The sequence below is a fragment of the Pectinophora gossypiella genome, chromosome 27 (assembly GCF_024362695.1).
Source record: "Pectinophora gossypiella chromosome 27, ilPecGoss1.1, whole genome shotgun sequence".
NCBI classification, from domain to species: Eukaryota; Metazoa; Arthropoda; class Insecta; order Lepidoptera; family Gelechiidae; genus Pectinophora; species Pectinophora gossypiella.
The window spans coordinates 5,192,956-5,220,901 of NC_065430.1; the positions used below are offsets into that span (position 1 = coordinate 5,192,956).

The 27,946-nt window shown below is 37.3% G+C and overlaps 3 protein-coding genes across 7 annotated transcripts in view; 2 read left to right on the top strand and 1 right to left on the bottom strand.

Annotated features, from left to right (window-relative positions):
• The window catches only part of LOC126378831 (gastrula zinc finger protein XlCGF57.1-like), a 119,210-nt gene that overhangs the window by 22,740 nt on the left and 68,524 nt on the right, over positions 1-27,946 (top strand). Inside the window, exon 6 of one of the 4 annotated variants that reach the window (XR_007568146.1) lies at positions 1,818-3,072. Coding sequence is in view for 3 of the 4 variants with exons in the window: in XM_050027260.1 (XP_049883217.1) it covers positions 1,818-3,001 (1,184 nt within the window). In the remaining variant the exon portion in view is untranslated. Of the gene's footprint in view, positions 1-1,817; positions 4,225-12,825; positions 17,501-18,998; positions 20,204-27,946 lie in introns of those variants that run through there. The other 3 variants (XM_050027261.1, XM_050027260.1, XM_050027263.1) reach the window with 3 other exon arrangements.
• On the top strand, positions 6,715-8,154 carry LOC126378932 (zinc finger protein 26-like). Its single transcript, XM_050027469.1, has one exon. It carries the CDS (start codon positions 6,821-6,823, stop codon positions 7,994-7,996), a length of 1,176 nt encoding a protein of 391 aa, XP_049883426.1. The 5' UTR covers positions 6,715-6,820; the 3' UTR covers positions 7,997-8,154.
• On the bottom strand, positions 21,366-27,914 carry LOC126378984 (protein TEX261). Of its 2 annotated transcripts, none has more exons than XM_050027558.1 (5): positions 27,765-27,914; positions 27,421-27,500; positions 26,682-26,903; positions 25,608-25,698; positions 21,366-22,931 (listed from the first exon to the last, which is right to left on the bottom strand). In XM_050027558.1, exons 1-5 carry the CDS (start codon positions 27,832-27,834, stop codon positions 22,813-22,815), a joined length of 582 nt encoding a protein of 193 aa, XP_049883515.1. In that variant the 5' UTR covers positions 27,835-27,914; the 3' UTR covers positions 21,366-22,812. The 2 variants fall into 2 exon arrangements, with proteins under 2 accessions (XP_049883515.1, XP_049883514.1); XM_050027557.1 differs by having other exon boundaries at positions 25,587-25,698.

Below are 27,946 nucleotides of genomic sequence, written 5' to 3' on the forward strand. Positions count from 1 at the left end.
ATACATGACAATATTAACATCACAAATTATTGGTTTTTCGATCACAAATGCTATATAATTTGTACATATTTAGAATTAGCAATACCTGATTGTAAATAAATATAAATCTGTAAGAATAGTACATCAAAGGTGCTAATTCCTGTAGACGCCATATAATTTTAAGTTACACCTGTCATTTTCTTATTCGCCGAAATGGAAAGGACCGGGTAATCGACAGGCATAAAGTTATGGAACACACGTCGATTTTAGGCATAAATCTAAAACAACCCTCTAAAATTTTACATTGGCTAATAACCCGACAGAATTAAGTTGACAGCACACGTCAAACGTTAGTTAGGTTATTCATTTACTCATACTTTTTAAAATCCTGTCAATCATCTGTCCCTTTCTTCGGCGGCTAAGAAAATGACAGGTATAACTTAAAATTAAAATGGTGGGTACAGGAATTAGCACTAATACAGGTATAGTTCTTGCAACCACTGATATTATGGATATAAAGATCACCACGATAGAAGTCCCGCGGCGTCGGCGCTAGTGTCGCAGTATCTGCATAGAATCATTATGACTTGTCAATTAGTTATATAGAAATCCGCGGGACTTCCTTCGTGGCGCGCGGCCACCCACGGTCTTACTTTAGTCTTCAATCGTATGGGCGCCAGACGTCACACACACAGATGCGCGTGTACGATAACGTCAATGTGTAGTGTCTGTGTAAAACGAGGTTGTTTGTATGAAGTATCCGGGCTGTAAAACTACCATATACATGTAAATGTAACCATAGGTGCTAATTCCTGTAAATACCATCTAATTTTATTTTAAGTTATATCTGTCATTGTCTTATCCGTATAAAAGGAAAGGGACTGGTAATCGACAAACATAAAATTTATGGAACACACGTCAATTTTAAGCACAAATCTAAAATAACCGTCACTAATAATAAATAATAATATAAAGTTGACAGCACACGTCAAACGGTTTACATACCAGCGAGATACCTTTTAATTCGCCGGGGTTATTCATTTATTTACTCATTCTTCCTAAAATCAAGAGCTGTCAATCATCCGTCCCTTTCCTTTTCGGCGGATAAGAAAATGACAGGTATAACTTAAAGTAAAATTAGGAGGTGTCTGCATGAATCGGGACCAGTAGTGTTCTTAAGTTGCAAGAACTATAGTGTTTAAAAAATAAAATTATAGTGTTAATTAGCTTTAAAAAGTATAGAAATCATATGTTTTGTATATTCTTCATTGCCAGTTTGTGAGATTACGAACAAATCTATATGATTTAGCGTTCCGAAATAATTTTGTGATATAGTTGTGTATAAGTTAAATATCAATGAGGAATTATAACTCGTGATTATGCTATATTAGTTTTCTTTACCTTTTATCTACGATATCTTTGGGCGTCGACATTGAGCGCTGTAGCATGCTGCTCGCATATTTTATCGCTTACAACGGGATAAATAAACTCTTGACCTAATAACGGCTATGACGTTGATACTTTTTAGTTATCTTTTTTTAATGTTTATTTCAAATTCTATTTAAGTTTGTAGATGTTCTATTTTTTTCTAAATATTTTTAGAAGCTACCTAGTAATCGGCAATTCATATAATAATCATTAAAACTACTATTACTTTGAATATGATTTAGTGACTTAAGAGCACCTTCCAGTCAGCTCTTTAGAATTTTAAAATGAATATACACGAAAGAAAAGTATAAATGTCAAATCACTGAAGAGGATTTATATGTCGAAACTCGACGTTAAAAAAAGTAAAACAGCAAAGAAAGGAGAAGTAAAAGCTACCCTCTTGTTTGCAGGTGCAAAATTGAATATGGACGACGACAAAACAAAGAAAATGGAATCGAACCGTAAGGTGCTCGTTAAAAGGCGCAATGTCGAATACGTCTTGCAATATGGGAACGTCACGCCTTTTATTTGGTACAAAGGTCGGTTCAGATGCTTCTACTGCACTGAACCCATGAAAGACCCTGACGTCCTAAGAGAACACACGGCTAAAGTCCACCAATTCGCCAATCTGGAGCTCGTAATTCACGATAGGACGAAAAACAACAGAAATAAAGACGCTGCAGTCAAAATTGACGTCACAGGCATCTCTTGTAAGCTCTGTCCGCAGCCTGTTTGGAATCTAGAACAGTTGATAAATCACCTAATCATAGCTCATGATGCCGAGTACGATATGAGCGTACCGAACTGTCTATTACCCTTCAAGTTAGACAAGAACCAGCCCACATGCCCAACTTGTAACATGAAATTCGTCTTTTTCGAGTATTTACTAAGACATGCTAACAAGATGCATCTTTCTCACGAATACTTCTGCCATGTCTGCGGGACCAGCTTCCAAGGCGACAACCATTTGAGGATGCACATAAGATACTACCACAGAGAAGGGGGTTACAATTGCGACCAATGCGGCGTTACTCTGTCTACGTTGTCAAAGAAGATTCTTCACGAGAAAAACGTTCATATGGTCAATTTGTCTGCTTGTCCGCATTGCTCGGAGACTTTTAAGAGTCCGTACTTCAAGAAACTCCACATGGCAAACGTTCATGGGGTTGAGGAAATGAAAATCAAATGCCCTTACTGCCCGAAAGTGTTCCCACAAGTGAGCATAATGTCAAGGCACATGCGCCGAGTCCATCTTAAAGAGAAAAACGTCGAATGCGAGATTTGTAAGGAGAAATTCTTTGGACCGTACGATCTGAAGTTGCACATGGCGAAGCATAATGGGGAAAAGAACTTCGTTTGTTCGGTTTGCGGGAAGAAGTTCTCCAAAAAGAGTAATTTGAACACCCACGCGGTGGTACATACGGGCGAGAAGAAATATGAATGCGACATATGCCATAGAGCTTTCGGGCACCAAGCTAATCTCAAACTGCACAAATCGATAAGACATTACAGAGAAGCTACACCTGAAGAGGTGCCAGACATCATAGACGACATAGAAGTAGTAGTAGAGTCCTTGCAGGAGCCTCTTAACTAACTCCTTATTTATCATAGCATAACACCACGCCTGTATCTCTGAAGGGGTAGGCAGAGGAGTATAGTATATATGTCGTGGCCAGATCTTAGGATAGTTTCCAACTAGTCAAATCAGTTACTTTTTACTAAATGTCAAAACACGATATCACTATGAAAAAGCACACTGTGACGTTATAGAAAACGTGATAAAATGTCGGACTTATTATTACGCTTTTCTTGATTGAAATTCATAAATAAGTTAAATAGAAAAACGAAAATGTTTTTCGTTAGTTTTAGATCTGTCTTTATTTAGTAATCGTAATTTCATAATTTATCTTGAAGCTAGTACACGACCCAAATGATTTCATGATGTGTTCGACCATTTCATGACATAAAATATCATTTGTTGGCCGTATCATGATGTAGTTTGGTCTGATCAATGAACACAAAACGTTTGACGATATGAGCAACTAAATGCATGATTACTTCATGATATGGCCTAACGTTGGCACGACATATACACCTATTTCAAGTCCCATGTAATAGAATGCGAGCCCATTGCCATTAACCGGGCACAAATCCTGGAAAGCACGTGATATCAATTATATTGTCTATGATCCAAGCATGAATTCAAAGTCATATGTAGAATTTAGTGCCTGTAACCAGTAACATTACTATGTAAGTCAAGGCGCCTTACGCGTTTTTGTGTCGCGTTGTCTTTGTATTGGATGTCTCTTCAGTGACGTAAAACACATTAAAGTTAAAATCATGATGATGATGCGATAAAAAAAATATTCTTTCTGACAATTTTGTAGATATATCTATTTCTGACATAAGTTTGTAGATATATCTATTTCTGACATAATTTTGTAGATATATCTATTTCTGACATAATTTTGTAGATATATCTATTTCTGATGCGCGAATCGCTGGAATTTACAGATAAAAAAAAAACCCCAACCCAATAGCCCAGTTCCCTTTGTTCCCATAATCTGCAATAGTCCTACACGAACCGGGGATTGTCTTTGGGTGCACTCCCATAGTGTATAAAGGGATAATCGCCAGTTGGTGTCACATCACATTTAGATTAAATTGTCTTAAGGGGCCTCTACGTGTTGGCTTCGGCCCCACGCACGCCTTCCAAAAGTCCGGGACTCCATAGTCCCGAGATTGAGCCTTATTTTTATTTTATCATGTTATGTAAATTATGTTATTTAAATTAAAATAAATTTTATTATAATGAAATGCTTGTCTTACTTAGTCACTTATATACTACGTAAAACAGACGCGCGCATTCACTGATACCCTATAAACAAATAGAATCTACGGCCTCTGTGGTCCAGTGGTTGAGCATTGGACTCACGATCCGGAGGTCCCGAGTTCGATTCCCGGTGGGGACATACAAAAATCACTTTGTGATCCCTAGTTTGGTTAGGACATTAAGAAAGTAAGATGATCCGGGCTTCGGAAGGCACGTTAAGCCGTTGGTCCCGGTTACTACTTACCGATGTAAGTGAGTAATCGTTACATGAGCCGTGTCAGGGGTCGTTGGCGGCTCAATAATAACCCTGACACCGGGGTAGCTGAGGTTGGTAATGCACCTCACAACCCACACGATAAAAAAACAAATAGACTCACTTACCCTAAAGAGATTTTCTAAAAAAGCGTCCGAACCGTGTTGCAAAATACGTATAGAATAGAATAGAATAACTTTATTCCCAAAACAGTGCAGTACAATAGAAGATAAAGATAAGTATACAAATCAAAAATACACTGCCAGGGAAAAGGGACTGACTCAGCATGTTGTTGCGAAGAATAGTAGAAATACCACTCTTAGCAACACTGATATTCTGCCAGTACCTAAGTTACGCTTATAAATACTTTGAACTATCGTGCCAACAAAAAGTGTCGGGATTTACTTACAATAAATAAGAAAATAAGCAAATATAATTATGAAGAAAATATATGAATTAAGGGATTACGAAAAATATGAAATATACACCGTATACAGTTATGTAGATTAGTATAAGTGCGTTCCCTCAAATTAAGATGTTATTGTTGTTCAAATAAAGTACAATATCGGTTGTACGGTCACGAGCATTAATATGTATACACTTTGGTACCATGTCACATTATTTTTTTTGACGAATTGAACTGTAAGTCTCACTAAATGTCAAATGTGTTAGTGCGACAGAGTCCTAAAGTGGGTACATTATATTGCTCATGAGTGTCGTTGCACGCCGTCGCTTGTGACAGGTTGCGCCGTTGACACTTTAATAAATAAATAATAACATTTATTTCCACAAAAAGCCATTTAACAACAATTTTGAAGTTACTAAATTAGTAAAGCCCCGTAGTAATGGGAAAATTTGTTTAGCAACAAAGTTGAATCAACGTGTTGCGGAGTTGCTGTCAACAAGTCGCTGGCAACAGTGTGTGTTACAGAGTTGATAGCGTCATTTTGACAAGCTCACGCCCGACCAGCGTAAACATCAGTTCATCAACTCTTGCTAAACAAATGTTTATCATTCATACGGAACTTTAGGGGCTTGTAACTTGATAAACATTTCAGCTGATGCCTAAAATAGACTCAAACCTGTGCTATAGGCATCAGCTACCACCTTAGTGTTACAATCATTTATAGATATAGGTATTAGATTTTGGACACAGATTCGTGAAACAAGCTTAGCTTAATGCTTGACAACATTTCGACTGCGAAAAGAAAATTTATAAAAGAACAGAAATTGTAACATAAAATATGCCATATTTGTGTATATGAGTTTATTATGAGATCAGTGGTTTTTATGAAAGATTGATTATGTGTGTTTGTGCGTGTGAGTGTGTATGTATGTTAGTGAGTGGTGCTAATTCCTGCAGATGCCATCTATTTTTATTTTACGTTATACCTGTCATTTTCATATCCGTTGAAAAAGAAAGGGACGGGTAATCGACAGGCATAAAATTTATGGAATACACGTCAATCTTAAGCAGAAATCTAAAACAACCGTCTAAATTTTTACATCGGCCAATATCCCGACAGAATTAAGAAGACAGCAGGTCAAACGGATTACATACCAGCGACATGCCTATTTTATTCGCACTGGTTATTCATTCATTTTAAAATTAACTTGATGACAATCATCCGTCCCTTTCCTTTTCGTCAGAAAAAAAAATTACGGGTATAACTTAAAATAAAATTAGGAGGTTTCTGCAGGAATCGGGGTCAGTGTGTGTCAGGCGGGAGTGAGTGAGTGTGTGCAAGTTAATTAGAAATAGTTCTCTGGCTAGCCCTACGACAAAAATCGGTTTTGAAGCCACTAGACAGATAGAGGAAATGTATGTGATAGATGTTCACCAGTGGATGTTCGTATCTAAACAATTGGGATTTTCTACAGAGATTGTGTCTCTAGTCGTTATACGAGGTCTATGCTCGCCATACTAGAAAAGTTGCAACTAAAATTCTCGCGAATGCAGCGCCAGTAGCGAGTTCTTGTACTAACTGTCAATGTTCATAATGATGCGCCACGATATGGCTATCGTCACTAGATGGCGTATCTTTCCATCGATGTCAAAAGAATCTTGTCGTCTCCTTAAAAAGTATCAATGAAGTATCATCTACAAATAGCATAACAATTAAAAAATAATGAGTATTTTCTAGTCATTAGGAAATCTTTCTAACTATAGAAGTCATACCAACTTTGCCACCCCTTTAGACTCCCTTAGGGGTTGATTTTCGCCTGAAACCCGTCTTACTGAACACCTACGTTCTAAAAGGAACCCCCATGCATAATTTGAGACTCTTAGCTCTTGTAGCTTCTGACATTTAGTGACGAGTCAGTCAATGACCTTATGTTCGAAAGACTCTATTCTGTTTGAAAACCGAATCTGTACCAGTGGTCGAAAGGAACAAAATTGGATTTTTTTAATTACAGGCCGGACGAAGGAAGAGCAAGACAATTACCTGGACCGCCTGTGTGCTATACGGAGGAATGTTCAACTCATACTCCACTATGGCACAGTGATCCCTTTCCAATGGTACACCAAAGGGTACAGATGCTTCTACTGCCAAAAACCTATGCGAGACTGCGAAAGTCTTAAAGAACATACCGTTTTAAAACACCATAGCGTGGATTTAGACAATTTCATACCGCAAAGGATCATAACCAAAGATATACCAGTCAAAGTAGATATCAGCAGTGTTGGCTGCAAAATATGTTGTGAAAATTTCAATAATTTAGACGATTTGACTAGGCATATTACAGAAGTTCACGAAGAGAATTACGACTACACGATTGGGGTTTGCATATTCCCGTTTCTATTGACGAAAGACATTATGCCCTGCTGTTTATGCGACGCCCAATATGACAACATAACATGCATGGTAACACATATGTACAAGGAGCATATAACACACAGATTTATATGCCAAATATGCGGCCTAAGTTTCATCGACAAGGTGAGGCTGCAAAGGCATATAACAAAGAGTCATATCGGGCATAAATGCTCGTTATGCCAGAAAGTTTTCGACGCGTTCCACAAACTAGAGAAACATAAGCAAAGAATCCACGGACAGATTAAAACCCATGAGTGTACTTTGTGTACAGCGAGTTTTGAGAATGGATACCAAGTTAAAGTGCATATGGGTAAGGTGCATAACGTAGAAAAGTATAGGATTAAGTGCGAATTGTGCCCGAAAGTGACTACGACCAAAGGCGCAATGCTCTTGCATGTGCAGTCCATCCACTCGGATGTTAGATACGAATGTGATCTGTGCGATTACAAATGCGGTATTAAGTGGATGATCAAATTGCACAAGCGCAAACATTACGGGGAAAAAAACTACGTATGCAGTGTTTGTTCGAGAAAATTCGGTCGTTCGAGCAATGTGAGGGCACACATGAAAGTCCATACTGGAAACGTGGGGAGGGTCTGCCGATGGTGCAAACACGGCTTCACGGATCTAGAAACGTTGCATAAACACGAAATGGAGTCGCATTATTACCACGAATACGTATAAATGGTTAAAATGTAAAATAATATTGTATCCTGTAAAATGTAAGTTGATTTTAATGACAGAGGAGTCTATAAAGAATTCGTCTAAAGAAAGCAATATTGCATTTTGACATTTGCACATATAAAAGTAAGTGTGCAATGGCAACAAATCCGTTTTTAGTTAGTTCGTAAGTAGTTAATGCCAAATGCGGCAAATCTGCAATAAGTCACATCAATAAAAACGGTCGCCATCGACTCGCAAAGAAGAAGAAGAATAAAAAATAAAATATTCAAATGTCAAATAGCAATGTAGGCGTTTTAACCCTCCTGCAGGGTCCGTGACAACCTTGCCGTGCGTGGCGCGAATTATATCGAGGACTTTGACCAATAAACGCAGCGAATGCTATCTACGTAGATAGACGTCGAACGGCTATTGGTCGAATAATTCGCGCCGCGGGGGCTGGACAGAGATTAAAATCGCCTAGTGCCATAGAGATGACAGCTTTGTCATTCTACTCATATTACCTTTTACAGGGTGTAGGTCTTGTTAGCTGTCATGCGAATTTCCATTTTGCCAACATTTTAAGAAGCATTATTCTAAAGTTTTAATATTTCATATAATTACATATGATTTTCGTGAACAACTATATAAAAACAAGTCTAAGAATGTCTTTCTTCTCTTTAGATGACATGAAGTGTTAAAAAAGAAAATTAAACCCTTACTTTTTTTAAAAACAGTGCCACACTGGGATAGCGCTATTTTTGGAAACGTCTAATTAAATAAAAAACAAAATTGACACCACTTTACGGAAGCATTTGATATTTTTAACGATTTTTAAATTCACGTTACTTTTGATACCTATGATTTTTGTGATTATTTCTTTAGCTACTGTTTTTAAAATTTTGATGCTATAAGGCAAAATTATATTATAATTATATGTAGTTCCTAATAAATTTTAAAAGACAGTTGTAGCTATAATCTGATGCTTAAAGTAGCGGCGTTCTATGATGGCCGTTTTAATGTTTGTTAGGTTATCAAATTCCGTATTAATTAATAACTACGTTAAATGAGAAATAGCTGTAAGTACAGTCATGAGCAATATCATGTACCCAGTTTAGAACTTTGTCGCACTATCATATTTGTTATTTAATAAGACTTACGGTTTAATTTGTCAAAAAAGTTAATGTGACATGGTTTCATGGTTTTTGAGGAGCTCGGCGGCGCAGCGGTTAACGCGCTCGGTCTGCGATTGTTGAAGTAAAGCAACTTTCGCAAAGGCCGGTCATAGGATGGGTGACCACAAAAAAAAGTTTTCATCTCGAGCTCCTCCGTGCTTCGGAAGGCACGTTAAGTCGTTGGTCCCGGCTGCATTAGCAGTCGTTAATAACCATCAATCCGCACTGGGCCCGCGTGATGGTTTAAGGCCCGATCTCCCTATCCATCCATAGGGAAGGCCCGTGCCCCAGCAGTGGGGACGTTAATGGACTGATGATGATGATGATGATGACATGGTTTCAAAGTATAGACATATTAGTACTCGTGACCGTACTATACTATATTTATATTGCATTCATCAAGTTTCGCATTAATTTATAATTATTGGCCCCGATTCCTGCAGACACCTCCTAATTTTATTTTAAGTTACCCGTCATTTTCTTATCCGCCGAAAAGGAAACTGACGGATGCCTGACAGCTGTTAACTTTAAAATGAATGAGTGAATGAATGGATAGAAACAAGAAACATTTATTGAGAAGCTGTGTAGGTACATACATGCAGGTGTCAAACATTATAAAATTGTCTCAACAGCATGTCCATGTCGGACGTACAATATTACAAATAATGTCAGTATTGAGCATCAAGGAATTAAGTAAGTACCTAATTATTAACGCGTAATTCTGTCGGATTATTGGTCAATATAAAAATTTGGGAGGTTTTTTAAATTTTGTCTAATAACGTATTCCAGAAATTTTATGCTAGACACGTCTCTTTTCTTTTCGGCGGATTAAAAAATGACAGGTATGACTTAAAATAAAATTAGATTGTGTGTACTGAATCAGCACCAATTTGTCTTTGATAACTAAAATCATTGCCAGCTTTAAATATTTATATATATATATATGACTGCCTTCATTGTCATAATTAAATTGTGAGACCATAGTCACATTAACAACATTTGGTTATGTCAATCCCATCCTTCGTTAGCGTCAAAGAAAGCGAAAACTCTCCGGTTAGGTCCTATGAGGAATTAAGCTACTTAGTTAGGTTATGTATGACGTGTATAAAAATTCTCATTAATATGCTCTCAATAAAATACCTCTTACGTATAAACTACTACTATTTTATTATTTATGATTTGTTAACTTTGTAATGGCCCTGAATGCAGTCTCCTCCTAATTTTATTTTCAGTTGTATATATATAGTCAATTTCTTATACGCCGAAAAGGAAAGGGAAGGATGATTGACAGCTATTAATTTTAAAATAAATGTGTGAATAACTCTGGTTTCCCTTCAAAACGCATTCCACAACCCGGAATGAGTGAATGAACGAATAACCCGGGCGAATCAAATAGGCATCTCATTGATATCACGTGTGCTGTAAACTTAATTCTGTTGGGTTACTTACCAATGAAAATTTTGAGAGCTGTTTTAATTTTCAGCCTAAAATTGACGTGTGTCTCATAAATTTTATGCCTGTCAATAATTCGTCCCTTTCGTTTTCTAGGGATAAGAAAATTGTCACATTACTAAATTAAGAGCCACGCTCTTGTCGGTGTAGCATTCTCCATGCTACTTCTTAGGGAAGAATATTATAGCTAACTTAAAATAAAATTAGATTGTGTGTACTGGAGTCAGTACCAATGTTTCGTTTTCTCATTTTATCTTAGGTATTTAATAAATGATTTAAGTAATTGAATATTTGTTTCGTATTATAATCTGCATATCCCTAAATCAAATAAGCATTTAAAGCTTATGCCACACTGCTGGGCACAGGCCTTCCCTTCGACATTTGAAAACTTTAACTGAAATATTTTGCAACTGACTGAGAGACTTTCCAGGCTACGTTCTTTAAAAACAATTCTATTCGTTCATTTCTATTCGTTGGTTCGGTTGTTTACTACTTACGAATTGTATGCAGATAAAATAGATATTTTCTTCATGTCTGTTCCTCGAATCAAAAAGACTGTTTTATCTATAACAGATACTTTTTAATCATTGAAGTTGTTACTTTTTCTAGCTCTAATTTAATTTTGTAATTAAGTAAGTACTTTTTTTATTTTTTTTTATTTTCATTGTAACCTTAATCTAAATACATGGTTTGAATGATGCCGTTAAACCACAGAGGTTTGTCTCGGCACCCATTCGTCGCATTAAAACAGAAAAAGAATAAAAGTATTAGTGCATGTTGTGTCCACCTGTAAGTGGCGAGGCGCTTAGTTTTTTTTTTTTGTATTAACTGCAAACTGTAACCATGTATCAGTGTACTTGCCGTTGGTTGACCAAATAAATAAATAAATAAATAAATAAACAATATAGATAGCGCTGTACAGATTTCCTTCGTTTAAACTTCCAATTTCATGGATAATAGATATATGCATCTTTTATCTTGGTTTTTGGGTATAAATTGTGGTCCTTTTATTACGCCCAAGCAAAATTACCTACATCTTCCACTCATTATAATTCAAATCAAAATATAGAGAAGCAATATAGGTAGCAACATAATTCAATACATAATGTGACCCAAATATCAAGCAACAGTTATTTGTATATATGCTTCTGCCATTACATTGTATTTTGGAATAATTAGGTATGTACAGTCATGAGCAATATAATGTACCCACTTTACGACTCTGTCGCACTAACATATTTGACATTTAGTGAGACTTAGAGTTCAATTTGTTAAAAAGTTAATGTGACATGGTACCAAAGTGTATACATATTGGTGAAGTGCCGGATCGTTCAAAATGTATATCCGTGGATACGGATCTGAATACGCATATTTAGTGTAAAGATCCGCGGATACGGATACGGATACGGATCTTTATTTTCTTAAACAAAAAGATTAAAGTTTTAGTTATTTCATTGTTATAAAAGTGATATTTTATCTTGCTTTCATTATAAAGAACTATCTATCTAAATGTTTACAATATAAAGGTGCCAAATATTTGATTTTAAGAAATAAAAAGAATCTGAATGGAATTTTATAGCCTTTTTATTTAATAATTCTACTTAATCACCTGAAAAAGGTCCGTAAAAGATCCGCGTGAAAAGTAACGGACACGGATACGGACACAGATTTTTATTTTATCTCGGATATCCGCGGATACGGATACGGATATTCGGAACATCACTAATACATATTAATGCTCGTGACCTTACCCGAGTAATGAGAAAATAGGTAATTATCACGTTAAAACTGTACAACACCATCTATATCGGTTTTGGTGTACGTAGCCTGGAAATTCCTCATTACTCCAACTTAACTTATTTTTTAAAGGGTTTTGTTATCTCTAATATGTGAACCCAAACAAGTCATGTCGTTGTGTCAAAATACGAACAAAATCACTTGGCACGCATGTTAGGATAAAAACAAACTTATCGATTTCGTTTTCGTAGGTTAACCCTGCAGATGCGGTCACGAGCATTAATATGTTTACACTTTGGTACCATGTCACATTAACTTTTTTTGACAAATTTAACTGTAAGTCTCACTAAATGTCAAATATGTTAGTGCAACAGAGTCCTAAAGTGGGTACATTATATTGCTCATGACTGTACTGTTATATTTTATTTTAAACAAACGTTCGCATGTTTTCTGGCAACCCCTAGGTAATAATCAAATGTCTTTTTACAGGCAAAACTAGGGGTGGCCAGGAAACGGTCGCATTCAAGAGCGGAAGCGATAGCGAGCCCGAGGACGTTCCTGTGGCCACACCGACAGCTGTCAAAACGCTCAGCGCTAAGGAAAAGCGGCAAATCATGAGAAATAACGTCGTTCAAGTATTAATGAAGTCGACCATAATGCCTTTTAGATGGTTAAAGAGTTCATACAGATGTTTCTACTGCTACGATATCTACCAAGAGGCGTCAGAGTTGAAAGCACACCAATCTATTCACGTCGGGGACGATATAAAAGTCCAAGCGATGAACAATTACTGGGAAAGTGTTGTCTACGTCGACATATCCGATTTAGCGTGTAACCTGTGCCCGGAAAGTATAAGCGACTTGTACGACCTAATCGACCATTTAGTGGCCAAACATGGCGTCAAATACAATAAAGACGTTGGCACCTGTATGGTAGCATTTAAATTAGATAATTTTAACGTGAATTGTCTAGCTTGTGGCGCTAGCTTCTATACCTTCGGACCGCTATTGTACCACACGAATAAAGACCACAAGGGCACTTCCGCTATCCTCTGCGACGTCTGCGGCCAACACTTCAAAGACGCGAGTCTTCTGAAACTCCACATCAAAACGATTCATGAAAACACAGGCGTATTATGCACGGAATGCGGGGAAAAATTTGAGACGCAAGCGAAGCTTAAAACTCACCAGAAAAATATACACGACATGGAAAGCAAGAAATACAAATGTCTAGTTTGCCCTCTGACGTTTCAGAGTCACTACAAGCGTTCGCGGCATATGGCGTCGGAACATAAGAACAGGCAGGAGATAAAATGTCTCCGTTGCCCGAAAACTTTTGTGTTTAGAAGTATGATGATGACGCACTTAAGAGACGCGCATTTGAAGGTTAGGAATCATGAATGTGGAGTGTGCGGTTGGAAAGCGTTCAACAGTAATAGGCTAAAGAATCACATGTACAAGCATAGTGGAGAGAAGAATTTCAAATGCGACGCTTGCGACAAAGCTTTTACGACTAAGAAAATTATGCGCGCTCATTTCGCTAGGATGCACAAGACAGTGCAAACTCCCATGATTCCGTACGAGAACCCTTATGTAGGACAGTGAAAAGTATCGGCGTCTGAAGGACGTAATATACGATCCCGACGACCCCATTACTCTAGCCATAGAGGCAGCCAATCAGCTCGAGACACCAAACACTTCAGGACCCCGATACCGACCCCGCCGGCGGGATCGACGATTTCCCTCAATCAGCGCTTATCGCTATCGACCCACTAGAGTCGATTAATTCTGTCGAATATTTTTCCTCTCAGACGACGCCCTGAGCCGAGGAAAGAAAAAAATATACGGTCGAATTGAGAACCTCCTCCTTTTTAGAAGTCGGTAAAAAATATCGACCCTAAGTTCGGCCCATGCTCATGTATCTGAGTGGCAAGTCTTTGCAGTTTGTCTTTTGTCATGACAATTCCGTAGATATGTTAAGTCTGCTCCTCTTAAAGAGTATTTATTGTCTGTGTTTTTTAAACATTTTAGATTTGCTTCTCATAGATAGATTTTTAAAATAAGAACTTTATACAGTGCTTCTAATTTCTTAATGCCCACTACAATATCACAATGAAGTACTTCGTTCTGGGTTCTGGGGGGTTAAAATGGCCACTGTGGCACAATAAAGCAATATTGCAATTTGACATTTGCGCATATAAAAGTAAGTGCGCAATGCAAACAACTGTCAAATAGCAATATTGCTAACTTAGATGAATTCGATGTGGCGTTTTTAACCCCCCTGTATTCTAATTCTGTCAGACGATAAATCTAACAATTGATGAACAAGGAAATAAGCATTCGTTTGTATTCGCATTTAGAAAATAGATTCACTTTACGTTATTTTAGCTACAGGAAAAACCTGTTTCCGTTTTGATGTACCCTAACCACCTTACAAATAAAATATAAACCAGGGATGAACGTGGGTTTAACTTTCATCCCTGGTTTATTTTTTATTTGTAAGGTGGTATTAATACAACCCGCGCCCCACGTTGGGCGCCAATTGATGAATCCAAATTATTGTTAGGAAAAGCTTAATGTGTATTTATAGAAACATATCGGTTCTTTTAAATCCATTTAATGCAAACAGAGGCGCAATTGGTACTGCAAACGTGGGGCAGAGAGTTGGAGTATGAAATCGCGCCACGGTTGATTTATGTGGAAACTTTGAATGCGTACTCTAGAATATTTCAAAGAAATCTCAGTCTGTATATGTGGATAGCTCCCGATGCCGTTTCAGTATGCATTGAGATTAAAAACTATTTAGACTAGTATTTTTATTTTTTGATGTATTTATGGGTACTACTGATAATAAATAACCAATGCATAAAGTATAAAGCTTAAGTACTTAATAAAATCTACTAAAATATATGAAGTTTTTTTTCACAGGTCTTGATTTGACCCTTATGAATTAATAACAAATTAGTGTAAGACGCATAATTTGTACTTTGTACACAAATTATATTTTAATGTAAGTATATTAGGTAGCCATTGGTGCTGGTCCCAATACACACCATCTAAGGTTATTTTAAGTTATATCTGACATTTTCTTATCCGCCGAAAAGGAAAGGGACGGGTAATCGACAGGCATAAAATTTATGGAAAACACGTCAATTTTAGGCAGAAATTTAAAAAACTTGAAAATTTCATATTGGCCAATAACCCGACGGATTGCATATTAGCGAGGTGCCTATTTTATTCGCCCGGGTTATTAATTCATTTTAAAATTAACAGTTGTCAATCATCCGTCCCTTTCCTATTCGGCGGATAAGAAAATGACGGGTATAACTTAAAATAAAATTAGGATGTGTGCGGGAATCGGAGCCATTAGTACCGTATTTTTATTTTATTTTCAGGCGATACGGATTTTGGTGAAGAAACCGATGATGAATTCAGCCAAGAAGACCAGATACAAAGAGTAAGATTAGAAACAATGAAAGAAAGCGCACTCCGTGTCATACTCAACTCTACCGTAATGCCATTCAGATGGTTGACGCAAGCATATAGATGCTTCTTTTGCTACGAAATATTTGAAAACAGCAAAGAATTAAAAGTACACACAGAATTTCACATAGACGAGTGTGATATAAGGGATGCAATGTCCAAGTATTTGGAAAAGTGTATCTACATCGACGTCTCGCAACTGTTTTGCAAAATTTGTCCTGAAGATCAAGAAATCCCAGATTTAAACTCACTTTTACTTCATTTGACAGATAATCATGGTCTTATTTTTGATGACAACATTAGTAAGTTTATGTATGCTTTTAAACTGAATGATTCCAATGTCGAATGTGTCAACTGTGGAATCGTTCTCAAGAGTTTCGGTCGATTGCTGTCGCATTTCATTAAGGAACACGATAGCATACCCTCGGAAGTGCTTTGCGATTGCTGCGGGCTATATTTGAAAAACAGACGCGATTTGATACTGCACATACGCCGAGAACACGACAGAAAACCAGTCAAATGCTCGAAATGCGATGTCATTATCACAAATAAAAGTCACCAAAGGATACACATGCAAAGGTATCACAACAAAACGTATAAATGCTTGAAATGTCCTGAAGTTTTTGGGACTCATTATAAAAGATCGCAGCACATGATGGCTGTGCATAAAGGCGGGATGATCACTTGTCAATACTGTCCCAAGACGTTCGTGTTTCGAAGCATGATGGACAAGCATGTTAGAGAAGCGCATTTACATGAGAAGAATTTCGAATGTCTCGTCTGCGGTTTTCAAGCCTTCCAAGCAAATAGACTGCGGAACCATTTAGCTAAGCATAGTAACGAGAGGAATGTACAATGCACGGTCTGTGACAAAACGTTTAAAACCAGAAAGACGATGATGAACCACTTTAGTAACCTGCATAAGAATGACACTAGCAGAGTTATAAATTTGCCAGAAGTCGTTGCAGAGATGAGAGTAGTACAAGATTCTTTAGAAACAATGGCCCCGATTCCTGCAGACACCTCCTAATTTTATTTTAAGTTACACCCGTCATTTTCTTATCCGCCGAAAAGGAAAAAGACGGATGATTGTCAACAAGTTAATTTTAAAACGAGCGAATAACCCGGACGAATAAAATAGGCATCTCGCGGGTATGCAACCCGTTTGACGTGCTGTCTACTTAATTCTGTCGGGTTATGGGCCGGTGTAAATTTTTAGACGGTTGTTTTAGATTTCTGCTTAAAATTGACGTGTGTTCCATAAATTTTATGCCTGTCATTGTTTTAAGTTTACGCGGTTATTATCATAATTAAAATACATAATAACGCGTCATCCCGTGATCATGGCACTTGCAACAGTGTCGAAATATCGGGAGTCTCATATCCCCATGTAAACGCGGTAAGAACCCGTTATTATGTGTTTTATGCCTGTCGATTACCCGTCCCTTTCTTTTTCAGCGGATAAGAAAATGACAGATATAACTTAAAATAAAATTAGATGACGTTTGCAGATGAGTTTAGCATCAATAACATAAGAATAAAATAAGAAAGTACGTTGAGTATAATGAAAATGAAACTGCAACCACCGCAGAATAATGTTGCTGTTAAGTTTAAGGATTATAACAACATAAGCTCTCATATATCCCAATTGGGATAGTCACATGTATATCCATAGCAAGATGAACGAAGTACCCACACCTCACCGAGCTTTCTGTTAGACCAACTTGGTAGGTGGTGAGCCAACTGGGTTAGTGATACTGTGTTTTAAGGTTATTTATCTTCTTTAATTCCTTTTGGGAAAGGCCATGAGCATCAACATGTAGGTTTGTATGTACACCCTTTAGTACTAGGTTGTACTGTAGGCTGTAGGTAAGTCTCACTTAATGTCAAATATTTTAAAGCGACAGGGTGCTGAAACGAATACAAAATAGTGCAAATGCATGCCTGTATCTTTGCACGAGCAGGATTTGTGCAATCGATCCAAACATGCAATCGATCAGCGATCGATCGTTTTTCAATATTGTTAGTTATAATCTATGTATGTTATACGCATAATACAAGGTAGATAAACTTTCAAAAGCATTGTTATAAATATAAGTAACATAATAGGTCATTATTCAATCAATCAATCATCGTCATTTATATTATTTTCGAACAATAAATCTATAATGTCAAGAAATATCAATTGTTTGATAAATTTTATTGTGTTTTAATGCAAACGTACCCTAACAACTTGGTTAAAAAATATTAATTATGATGAATGTGAGAATTTACTACAAACTATTTACTAAAAACAATAATCTATTACCATTATACATATACCTATTAAGGAATCGAAATTATAGGATAGTAACTACACTCGCCTGCACAACACGAGCACACTCCTCCTGTCTAGTGGCTTCAAAACCGACCCCAAGACTTTCGTCGTAGGGCTAGACAGGAGGAATCTACCCTCATTGCCCGAGCACGCCCACACTTACACACACGCACGCACACACACACAGACACATAACCACACACATACACACATTATACAAACATTCTTTAATTGCTTATTTGTAAAACGTAAAGGTAACAAAACATTCTTACCTATTTACTACTGTTATAGAAGAGCGGGGTCTCCTGGTACAGGCATATTTTGCTTAAAAGGAGGCTCCAGTAATTAGTTTAAGAAAAACATGTAAGAAAAGAAAATAAATACTTTTTTTTTCAAGAAATAAGAAAAAATGCACTTAGAAATTAGAAATATACTTTATACCTAATACAAACTGCTAATGTAAGATATAAACGTTGTAGGGCTGTGTGCTTATACTTCTATAATAACTATATAAAATATAAGCAATAATTCTTCTAGTACATTTCCATATATTTATTTCATTCCAATATTAGTTGAGAAAGCTAATAGTTTTATAGAGACATCTAAATTGATGCCACATTATAGTGGCGCCCAAATTGGGGCTGCTTCATAGTGAGTGGCGCCCAAAATGGGACCAAGTTAATGAACCTAATTGGGTGCCCTACTTCAGTAAGACTGATCACGCTGATTATTATGGGGTATTCAAATCGAATCGAAACCCTTAAACCTGGTTTTCTCTTTAGCTTCCGTTTTGTAAAAAGGTTGATGAAGTCGAATTCGGTGACAATGCTGGAATAGTAACAAATGTTTCTCTTTAATTTCAGAACGCACCGCTACGGATCTCCGGAGATTTTTGTCTCTACTTCTGGAAAACTCAACGGCAATGCCATTCCGGTGGTACTCGAATAAATTCATGTGCTTTTACTGCTGTTCCGAATTCGTTGAGAGTTCCCAATTGATCAATCACACTAGAACAGAGCACGAGGACGCGAAATTGTTTACTTTACTGAAAAATATAAAAAAAGACCACAGAGTGAAATTTGACGTCACGAATATATCTTGTAAAAAGTGTTCGAAGCCTGTCAAAGATTTGAATGATTTCATAAATCACGCCTTAAACGAACACAATATAGTCATGGATACTGAGTACAATAAATATTTATACGCATTTAAGTTATCAGATAATAAACGGGATGGTATGAAATGTCTAGACTGTAGTTTGCAGTTTAGATTCTTCGGACCACTTTTGACTCACAATTATAAATGTCATAGCGACACAAACACGTTTTTATGTGAGATATGCGGTCAAGGGTTCCAAAGCAAGGGGTATTTGGAAAGTCATATCAAATACTCCCACCCGGCCAGCTTGAATCATTGTAAAAAGTGCGGCAAGCGCTTCCCTACAACTGATGCTTTAAAATTGCACTACAAAAACCACAGCTTAAAACTTAAGTGTCCAAAATGTCCTGAAGTACTTAGTACTGCGTATAAGAGAAAGCGGCATTTAGTAACGGCACATGGCGTTAAATCATTCCTGTTCACATGCGAGGATTGCTCCTTACAATTTATCGAAAAAAATAAACTTGTCAACCATATACAGAAAGTCCATTTGAAACTCAAGCTTATAACTTGCGATATATGCGGTTTCAAAGTTTATGATAAGGCAAATTTGAACCGTCATCTTGTGTGTCACTCAGAGGAGAGACCGTTCGAGTGTCAGTATTGTAAAAAGACGTTTCAAAGAGAACAAACTAGGAAAATACATGTCAGGATACATGAGGATGACAAGCGGTACGCGTGCAAGGAGTGTGGAAAAGCGTTTGTGCAGGTTGCAAGTTTGAAGTTGCATGCCAGAAGTCATCATATGAAGTAATGAGGATAAAAGCTGCCTTTTTCTCACAAGAGGTGTCGCTGCTGTTGAGTGTTCTTCATTTTTGACAGTTCCCCATACTTTTTTTTATTTTGGTTTTCCCCGAAGGGTAAGGCAAAGGGAACTATGCCCATACAGCCATGTCTTACGTATTCTTTTTCTTGATGATTAATGAAATGATGAAAGGTGATGATGATGAAACCTAAGCCCCCACCCTCGAATTAACTCAAAAGTCCGCATAAACTTTCGAGTTATGAAGCGGCTTCCTGGCACGAAGGGAAATAGGCAGATACACTTTGTTCATTGAATACTCCGATATAATAACACTCGCGAATGTCTTCCGACTAACTTAATGCGATCATTAACCACAAAACACCACTTCGTATTAATTATTTAGATTATTCAATGAAGAAAGCAACTGTCCCGTTCCCGTTTCCCGCCAAAAAGCCAGTTCCCCATACTATTTGAGTAAACAAACACTGTTTTGGTTATATTTTTACATTAGCCTATATTAACGCTGGGCAACGGCCCAGCGTTTAAGTGCAAAATCATAGTGTTATATTATTTATATAATCTAGAGATCAGAAAGAAGAAAACTTAGAAAGCTCATTTTCAATCAAAACTGCCTATTTTCAACTGCCTGCTTTTCTTTTTCGTAACTCATCCTTCAGACGGGATACACTCCACGTTGGTCCACATTTTATAGCAATTTATCACGAACTTTAGCTGGACAGTATGGAGAACTGTCAACATTTAAGGACACTCAACAGTGCTGCTACCTATTTCGTGTTTTATATCATCATTAGAATAAAATTGTCGTTATTTTTCGGCTGATATGCAATCCAGAACGGATTAACTTTAAAGAGAAACTGTACTGGGGGGTTAAAATGGCCACATCGGAGCAATTCATCTAAGAAAGCAATATTGCTATTTGACATTAGATTGCATTGCGCACTTATATGCGCAAATGTCAAATTGCTTTTTTAGATGAATTGCTTCGATGTAGCCTATTTAACCCCCTCATGTTATTAAGTTGTTGTTAAAATATTTTTTGCTGTAAGTAAATAAATATTACCTATAAATATATTATGTTACATAGATTAGAATCTCACAAGTAGGTGCCTAAATTTCTCTCTCTCTCTATTTAAGAGCTGCGCTCTTGTCGGTGGAGTAATCGCCATTCCTCTCTTCTTCCCGCCAAAACTTTCACCTCCCGATACGACCTAAATACTTAGAGAAAATACTTCTATGGTGAAAGAGGTATAAGTAGGTATAAGAACAGAAGAAAGAGATGGAGTAGTGGAGGAGAATAAAAAAACCATTAACCAACTTATTCTTTTATTTATCACAACACGTACAAAATAAATTAAGACTCAAACATTATGTACAATTATTCGTCTAATTTCTAGCAATTTATATTATAATGATTGCTAACTTCGCCTACTCCAAAAACTACCTAGAAGTATTTACAAAAATCTACCTATAGGCTTAAACGGGATACTACTGAGATGACAGTCGTACCGACTCGGGCAGACATGAAATTAATTTAATGTTTAAGAGAAAATTAAATAGAAAAAAGGACGGTTACTTGCAATACCTACAGGAAAGGGAGCTAATATTGAAACTGCAAATATAAAATAAGTTTCGTGTCTGCCAGAATCGATAATAGTATTTTGTAGGTAATTATTAATTATTGTACAGAAAAAAAAAACTTCTCGGAATATGTATAAGCTGAGAAATATGAAAAACTTCGTAATTACTCGTGTGTAATGTCGGAAACGATAGTTCTTATTTTAGCCGCAAAATGGCGGTGATTTTTTTTCCATTTCTTATCGAAAATTGTCTTTTATTGACTAGACAACTTATGTCTATGTATACGGGAATATCTAGCGAAGATCTTTAAGACCGGTACACAATTTCATAATGCTGAAACATAACATTAGGTACTTCGCTGTTCGCGACCCAAGGTTGCTTGGAAGAGATTGCAGTAAGGCCGCTTACCGCGCAACTCAATTTATATCTTGATAGATGTTATTTGCGCGATAGATCAGATAGGCAGGAGTAGAATTAACTCGTGTAATCAATGTTTTTGGGAGCGAGTCACAGCGAGTAAAACAATTAGTCATCAGGCATATGCCAAAGAATATTTAGAATATTACAACATATAGAGTGGAAACTCCCCGCCCGCACCGATTCGTCGTCTGCTTGTCTTCACTAGTGTTACCGCTCGATAGTGCCCTATCGATAGTTTTCGATCGAACTATCGATAGTTTACCAAAAAACGATAATATCGATAATTAACCGATAGTATCGATTGCTATTTTGTTAGTGATACTATTGATAAGTAACGATACTATCGATAGTATGGTCCCTATCGATCGTACAAAACTATCGATAGTATTGATAGTTTTTGTTTTTCAACTATCGACACTATCGATAGTATCAATACTATCGTTGCTTATCAATAGTATCGCCAAAAAAGAGCTATCGATACTATCGATAGGCCTATCGGTTGGGTAGATGATTTTGGCTGTTTATTACCGATAGTAAAACTATCGATTTTTCGGCAACACTAGTCTTCACGTCGCGAGCGAAGTCCAATTCAGAGCTAGATAGAGAGGGTAGCGCGTGGACGTTCTGTCTCACTCACACTTACGGTAAGACAGCACACTGAGAATGATTTTCGTATGGAGTATCCAGAGTGCACCTCGGGTTAGGTTCGCGAAGATAAACGCTTTGGAGATGTCGATATATCGTAAGTTTGTCTTTCAAAATGCCTTTTTGTTCCTTTGGGGCAGTATGGAGTCCTTCGCGAAGCTGAAGAAGGAGAGAAGGCTGTACCGCTTCGACTTGCGGGAGAGGTAATCTGTGACCACGTTGTTGTCTCCTGAAAACGAAATTAGGCTTAATGGCAATAAGGCTTTTGAATGATTCGCGTGCGAAAATGTATAATACCTATCTCCTCTTGCTAATGACAAATTGGCTTGACAGTTTTCAGATGAGTATTTTAAAAACTACAAACGCTCATTTCGTCCTTAGCACTTTTATGATTCTTTTATCTTTGTTTTTCATAGCCTCCGTGGTCTAGTGGTAAGAGCGTTAGGCTAACGATCTGGAGGTCCGTGTTCGATTCCCGATGGGGACATTGTCGAAATCACTTTTTGAGACTGTCCTTTGTTTGGTAAGGACTTCACGCTTGAATCACCTGATTGTCCGAAAAAGTAAGTTGATTCCGTGCTTCGGAGGGCACGTTAAGCCGTTGGTCCCGGCTATTAGCCGTAAAAACACCTCCACCAACCCGCAGTGGAGCAGCGTGGTGGAGTATGCTCCATACCCTCTCCGGTTGATTGAGAGGAGGCCTGTGCCCAGCAGTGGGACGTATATAGGCAGTTTATGTTTTATGTTATCTTTGTTTTTGGGTATGAATGTTGACCCTTGTTGTTACACCTAGACACAATTATCACGATAAAGCTGCACAACGCCATCTATATTGTTTTTGGTAAACACATACATACATACATAAACTCACGCCCGTAATCCCTAATGGGGTGGGCAGAGCCACAAGTAATCAAAGACAACTTGCAGCCACTGTTGATACGATGTCGTAAGCTGGATTAATGAACCTTATGGTGAACCTTTTTGGTAAACGTCTGGAAAATCCTTCATTCAGATCGAAATCTCTCGATTTATCGTCGGATTCATCTGTGGTAATAAGCATATTGTATTTTTGTGGGTTTTTGTGTGCGTACCGTGCTTCTATGCTGTTCTGGGAGCAAATAAAAAACATAGAAAACGTTCAACTGCTTGTCTTCCCGGGCATGTCGTAAAAACCGACAGAGGGATTGTGTCATCTAACATGATGGACTAATGTTATGGGCGATAGGCTGATCCCTTATCACCATAAGGTTCATCATATCCAGCTTACGACATCGTATCAACAGTGGCTGCAAGTTGTCTTTGATTACTTGTGGCTCTGCCCACCCCATTAGGGATTACGGGCGTGAGTTTATGTATGTAAGTATGTATGTTTTGTGTGCGTGTATGAAGCGATTGATGAATGCGGAGGAAGCAAGAGAAGTGTGTCAGGATCGAAGCAAATGAAATTCTATAGTCTCTGCTTACCCCGGTGGGAAATAGGCGTGAGTTTATGTATGTATGTTATCTGTGGATTAGCGTTGTGTCAGCACCCGATAAATAATAGTGAAATGAGGGTAGTTACACCCACAACACGTTTGTAACAAACACATGTTTTGGCAGTGTAGTCGTCTCGTGACCGTGGTCGTGAATCGCGAAAATTAAATAAGATTCTTTTCATTGCGTATTTCATAAGTTTAATTTGCTTATTTGTAATAATCTAATGAGAGATTTTCCAAGCTTCATTCACCAGAAACAACACAGAGTTGTTCAGTTTAAACGTGATAAATACCTATTTACTCATTACTTAGGTACATAATTCCAACATACAATGTAACGGCAGAAGCATATAATATATATAAAAATTATTGTTGCTTGATATTTGGATCAAGGCCGGTCATAGGACGGGTGACCACAAAAAAAACAGTTTTCATCTCGAGCTCCTCCGTGCTTCGGAAGGCACGTTAAGCCGTTGGTCTCGGCTACATTAGCAGTTGTTAACAACCATCAATCCGCACTGGGCCCGCGTGATGGTTTAAGGCCCGATCTCCCTATCCATCCATAGGGAAGGCCCGTGCCCCAGCAGTGGGGACGTTAATGGGCTGGTGATGATGATGATTTGGATCACATTATGTAAGTATAGAATTATGTTGCTATTTATATTGCTTCTCTTTATGTAGATTAATGATGGGTGGAAGATGTAATTGTGCCTGGGTGTAATAAGAAGGGTCATCATTTATACCCAAAAACAAAGATGAAAGATGCATATATTATGTCTGTTATCCGTGAAATCAGTTGGTTAGACAAGGGCAACTGTGTACAGCGCCATCTATTGCTTTTTTTGGGAACATAGCCTGGAAAGTCTCGAGCCGTGGTAGCCTAGTTGGTAGAACGCTTGCCTCTCACTTTGAGGTCGCAGGTTCGAATCCAGCACAAGCCTAAAGCAATGATTGTCGAATTTGTCTTCGAATTCACGTTTGGACCATAAATGATTATCACATGCTCAGTGGTGACGGAAAACATCGTGAGGAAACCCACATTCCCGTGAAATGCATTTTCGGGGGTATATGACCTAACCTGTATTCGGAGGGTTAGGTCAGACAGGCAGTCGTTTCTGTAAAAAACCGGACCTGTCAAATCTTCAGGTTAGGTAAGTGGACCCTGTGAAAAACGGGTTAATGCGTCTATTTATTTTAGTTATTTATTTTAAAGGTACACACAACAGGTAACAATCATGGCATGATATATAAAAGGTTACAGACGTGGGTAATAACTAGATTGAAACCCAAAACGTGTATACACGGCTTTGTTAGGAAATTTTGTAACGTGAGGTTAGTTTTGCAGTTAAATGCTAAATGAGTCTGGAAAGTCAATCAAATCAAATCATTAATTAGTACCAATTTCTCACCTAGTAATGGTTGCTTCTCACCAGTAGTGGGCAGCACATAATCATTGGCCGATAGTGATACAAACAGAGCGAACGGCACCACCCACAGGCAGATCGTGAAGTATGCCAGTACCTGCAGTTAAAAAAAGACGCCATTACAGAACCTGACGGATCATAGATTTACTACCGTAGATTGAGTATCAGCGCTCAAAAAGTGGGACACAAAGTTACTGTTAATATAGCGACGTTGACAGTACTTTACCTCAGTGCGCAAGATGTGTATCATATCCTGGTGGAGTGCGTCCGGAACGAATCTTTTAGGAGACAAATTTATAATAATAATTTATTTTTGGAGGTAGGAGGCTGCAATTGTGCTCTGGCAGATCCGCTTAGCGAGGACGCCAGATCACTTTACAAATTAGTAAAATTAGGTATTGGAAGTAGAATAGCTACTGAATAAATTGTCAATTATATTAATAAGCTTCTATCATGTAAAATAATTCCTATTTACTGTTTAATGGGTTTAATGGGAGGACGACATGGTCGTTATTCTTGTACCAAGTCCTTTATTAAATAAAAGATATAAAAAAAAACCTCAGTGCGCGATTAGGCGCCGAACTGGCAACACGGGGAAGTGCGTGATTAAACTCGCAAAAATAAAGGCTCAAAGGGAAAAAAAAGGACGGAACATCATATTTGTAATAAGTAATGACATTGTGCATGTTATCATAGTATAAACATTTTGATTTTCGCAGTAAAACCGGGCAAAATTATTACTTTAGTTTAAATTAAATAAAACAAGTACTTCGGGTCAATCCGAGTCGCTGTATAACCCGACCGCGTTACGAAACACCACGCGCTAATATACGTAATAAGACGATGCGTACTTTCTTAATTTGACACAATTTTATTGAATGTATATGTCGCAGTCGGATTGTATAATTCGCTGTATTACATTACGGCTAGCTGTTTTCAATAACAGGGCCGTTTTGTAATGCGGCTGTTCAACGATTAGCTGTATTGAATGCGGCTAAGTAAAAAACCGCCGAAACACAAATCTCTTCCAGGCAACCTTGTGTTTATGTATGTTTGTTAAATGTAAATCTTCCCACTAACCTCAGAAAAGCTATAATACACACGTCCGAAGAACTTGAACGCTAAATAGTGGTGTGTGATCAGGTTGATGAACGCCGCAATGAACGCGGGACTGGTGACACGTACGACGGGGAAGTCTTTCATGAGCACCCCGTGCAGCATCTGTTGCAGCAACCCGAGGATGTTCAGGTATGTTGGTAGATCCTCAAAGATTATTAGTCCTATGTGTACTGCTGTTGTTAACTGGAAATAAATATATTAAATATAGTTTATTGCGTAAAAGCTTAAAGTAAAAACTTAGGTAAACATCTAAAGTGTTAATATTGTGTTATAAGATTTTAAATAAAGATATTTTTGAATTTGAGTTTGGTCAAGTAAAGAATGCCATCCGGATAAAAACTAGACTACTTCATGTTACAACAAAAAAAAAAGAAAATCTACATTTTTTTTATTTTTTCTTTTTTTTTACACATCTTGTCTGTTCCTTCCGCGTTTTACTAATCAAAAATGTAGTCTTAAAAGAAGTCCCTTATGTTTGGTTAGTATTCGTCAAACAAATTGTTCATTGAGGAATTAAAACAAAATTAAAGTACTTACCTACTTAATGCAGAATTCAGATACACAATAAATATAATTATTGATGAACATGGAAATTAGCATTTGTTTGTATTCGTTAATGTGATGACCATGCGACTTTATAAACATAGGTACCTAGTAGGTATTGTGTATTGTAAAAGTTTACTACTTTTTTTCTACTTACTATAACTGTCCAAGTAATCACATATTTCGCCATAACAGTGTACTCTTCCACTACTTCCGCCAAGTAGTAAAGTCCGGCCGCTGTAAAATTAATAGCCTTTTAAAGTAACGATATTTAACAAAAAATTTTTGCTTATCAAAACTCGTGAAAAAAATCATTTTGAACTATTATTTTACGCTTAGTAACGCTCAAAAATCGTGTAGTGGACAGGAAATAGTACATATTATGTAACAAATCACGATTATTTCGCGAAATTCCAAAAATTATTTAAAATTTTGCATACGCAAAATCTTTATGGATTGTTTTGGACCAATTATAAATTGAATTATACAAATTTAACTTACCTATTGCAAGTGTAACGAATATAGCTTGCACTATCATTGATAAAATACTAACTAAATAGAAGAACCACATTGTTATTACTTATTTTTACGCGTTTGTTTTGATATTTTTCGCTTTTCGCGAGAGGTTATACGCGTTGTCACTTGTCAAGTGCAATGGTTTTTTTTTTTTTTTTGGTTTGGTT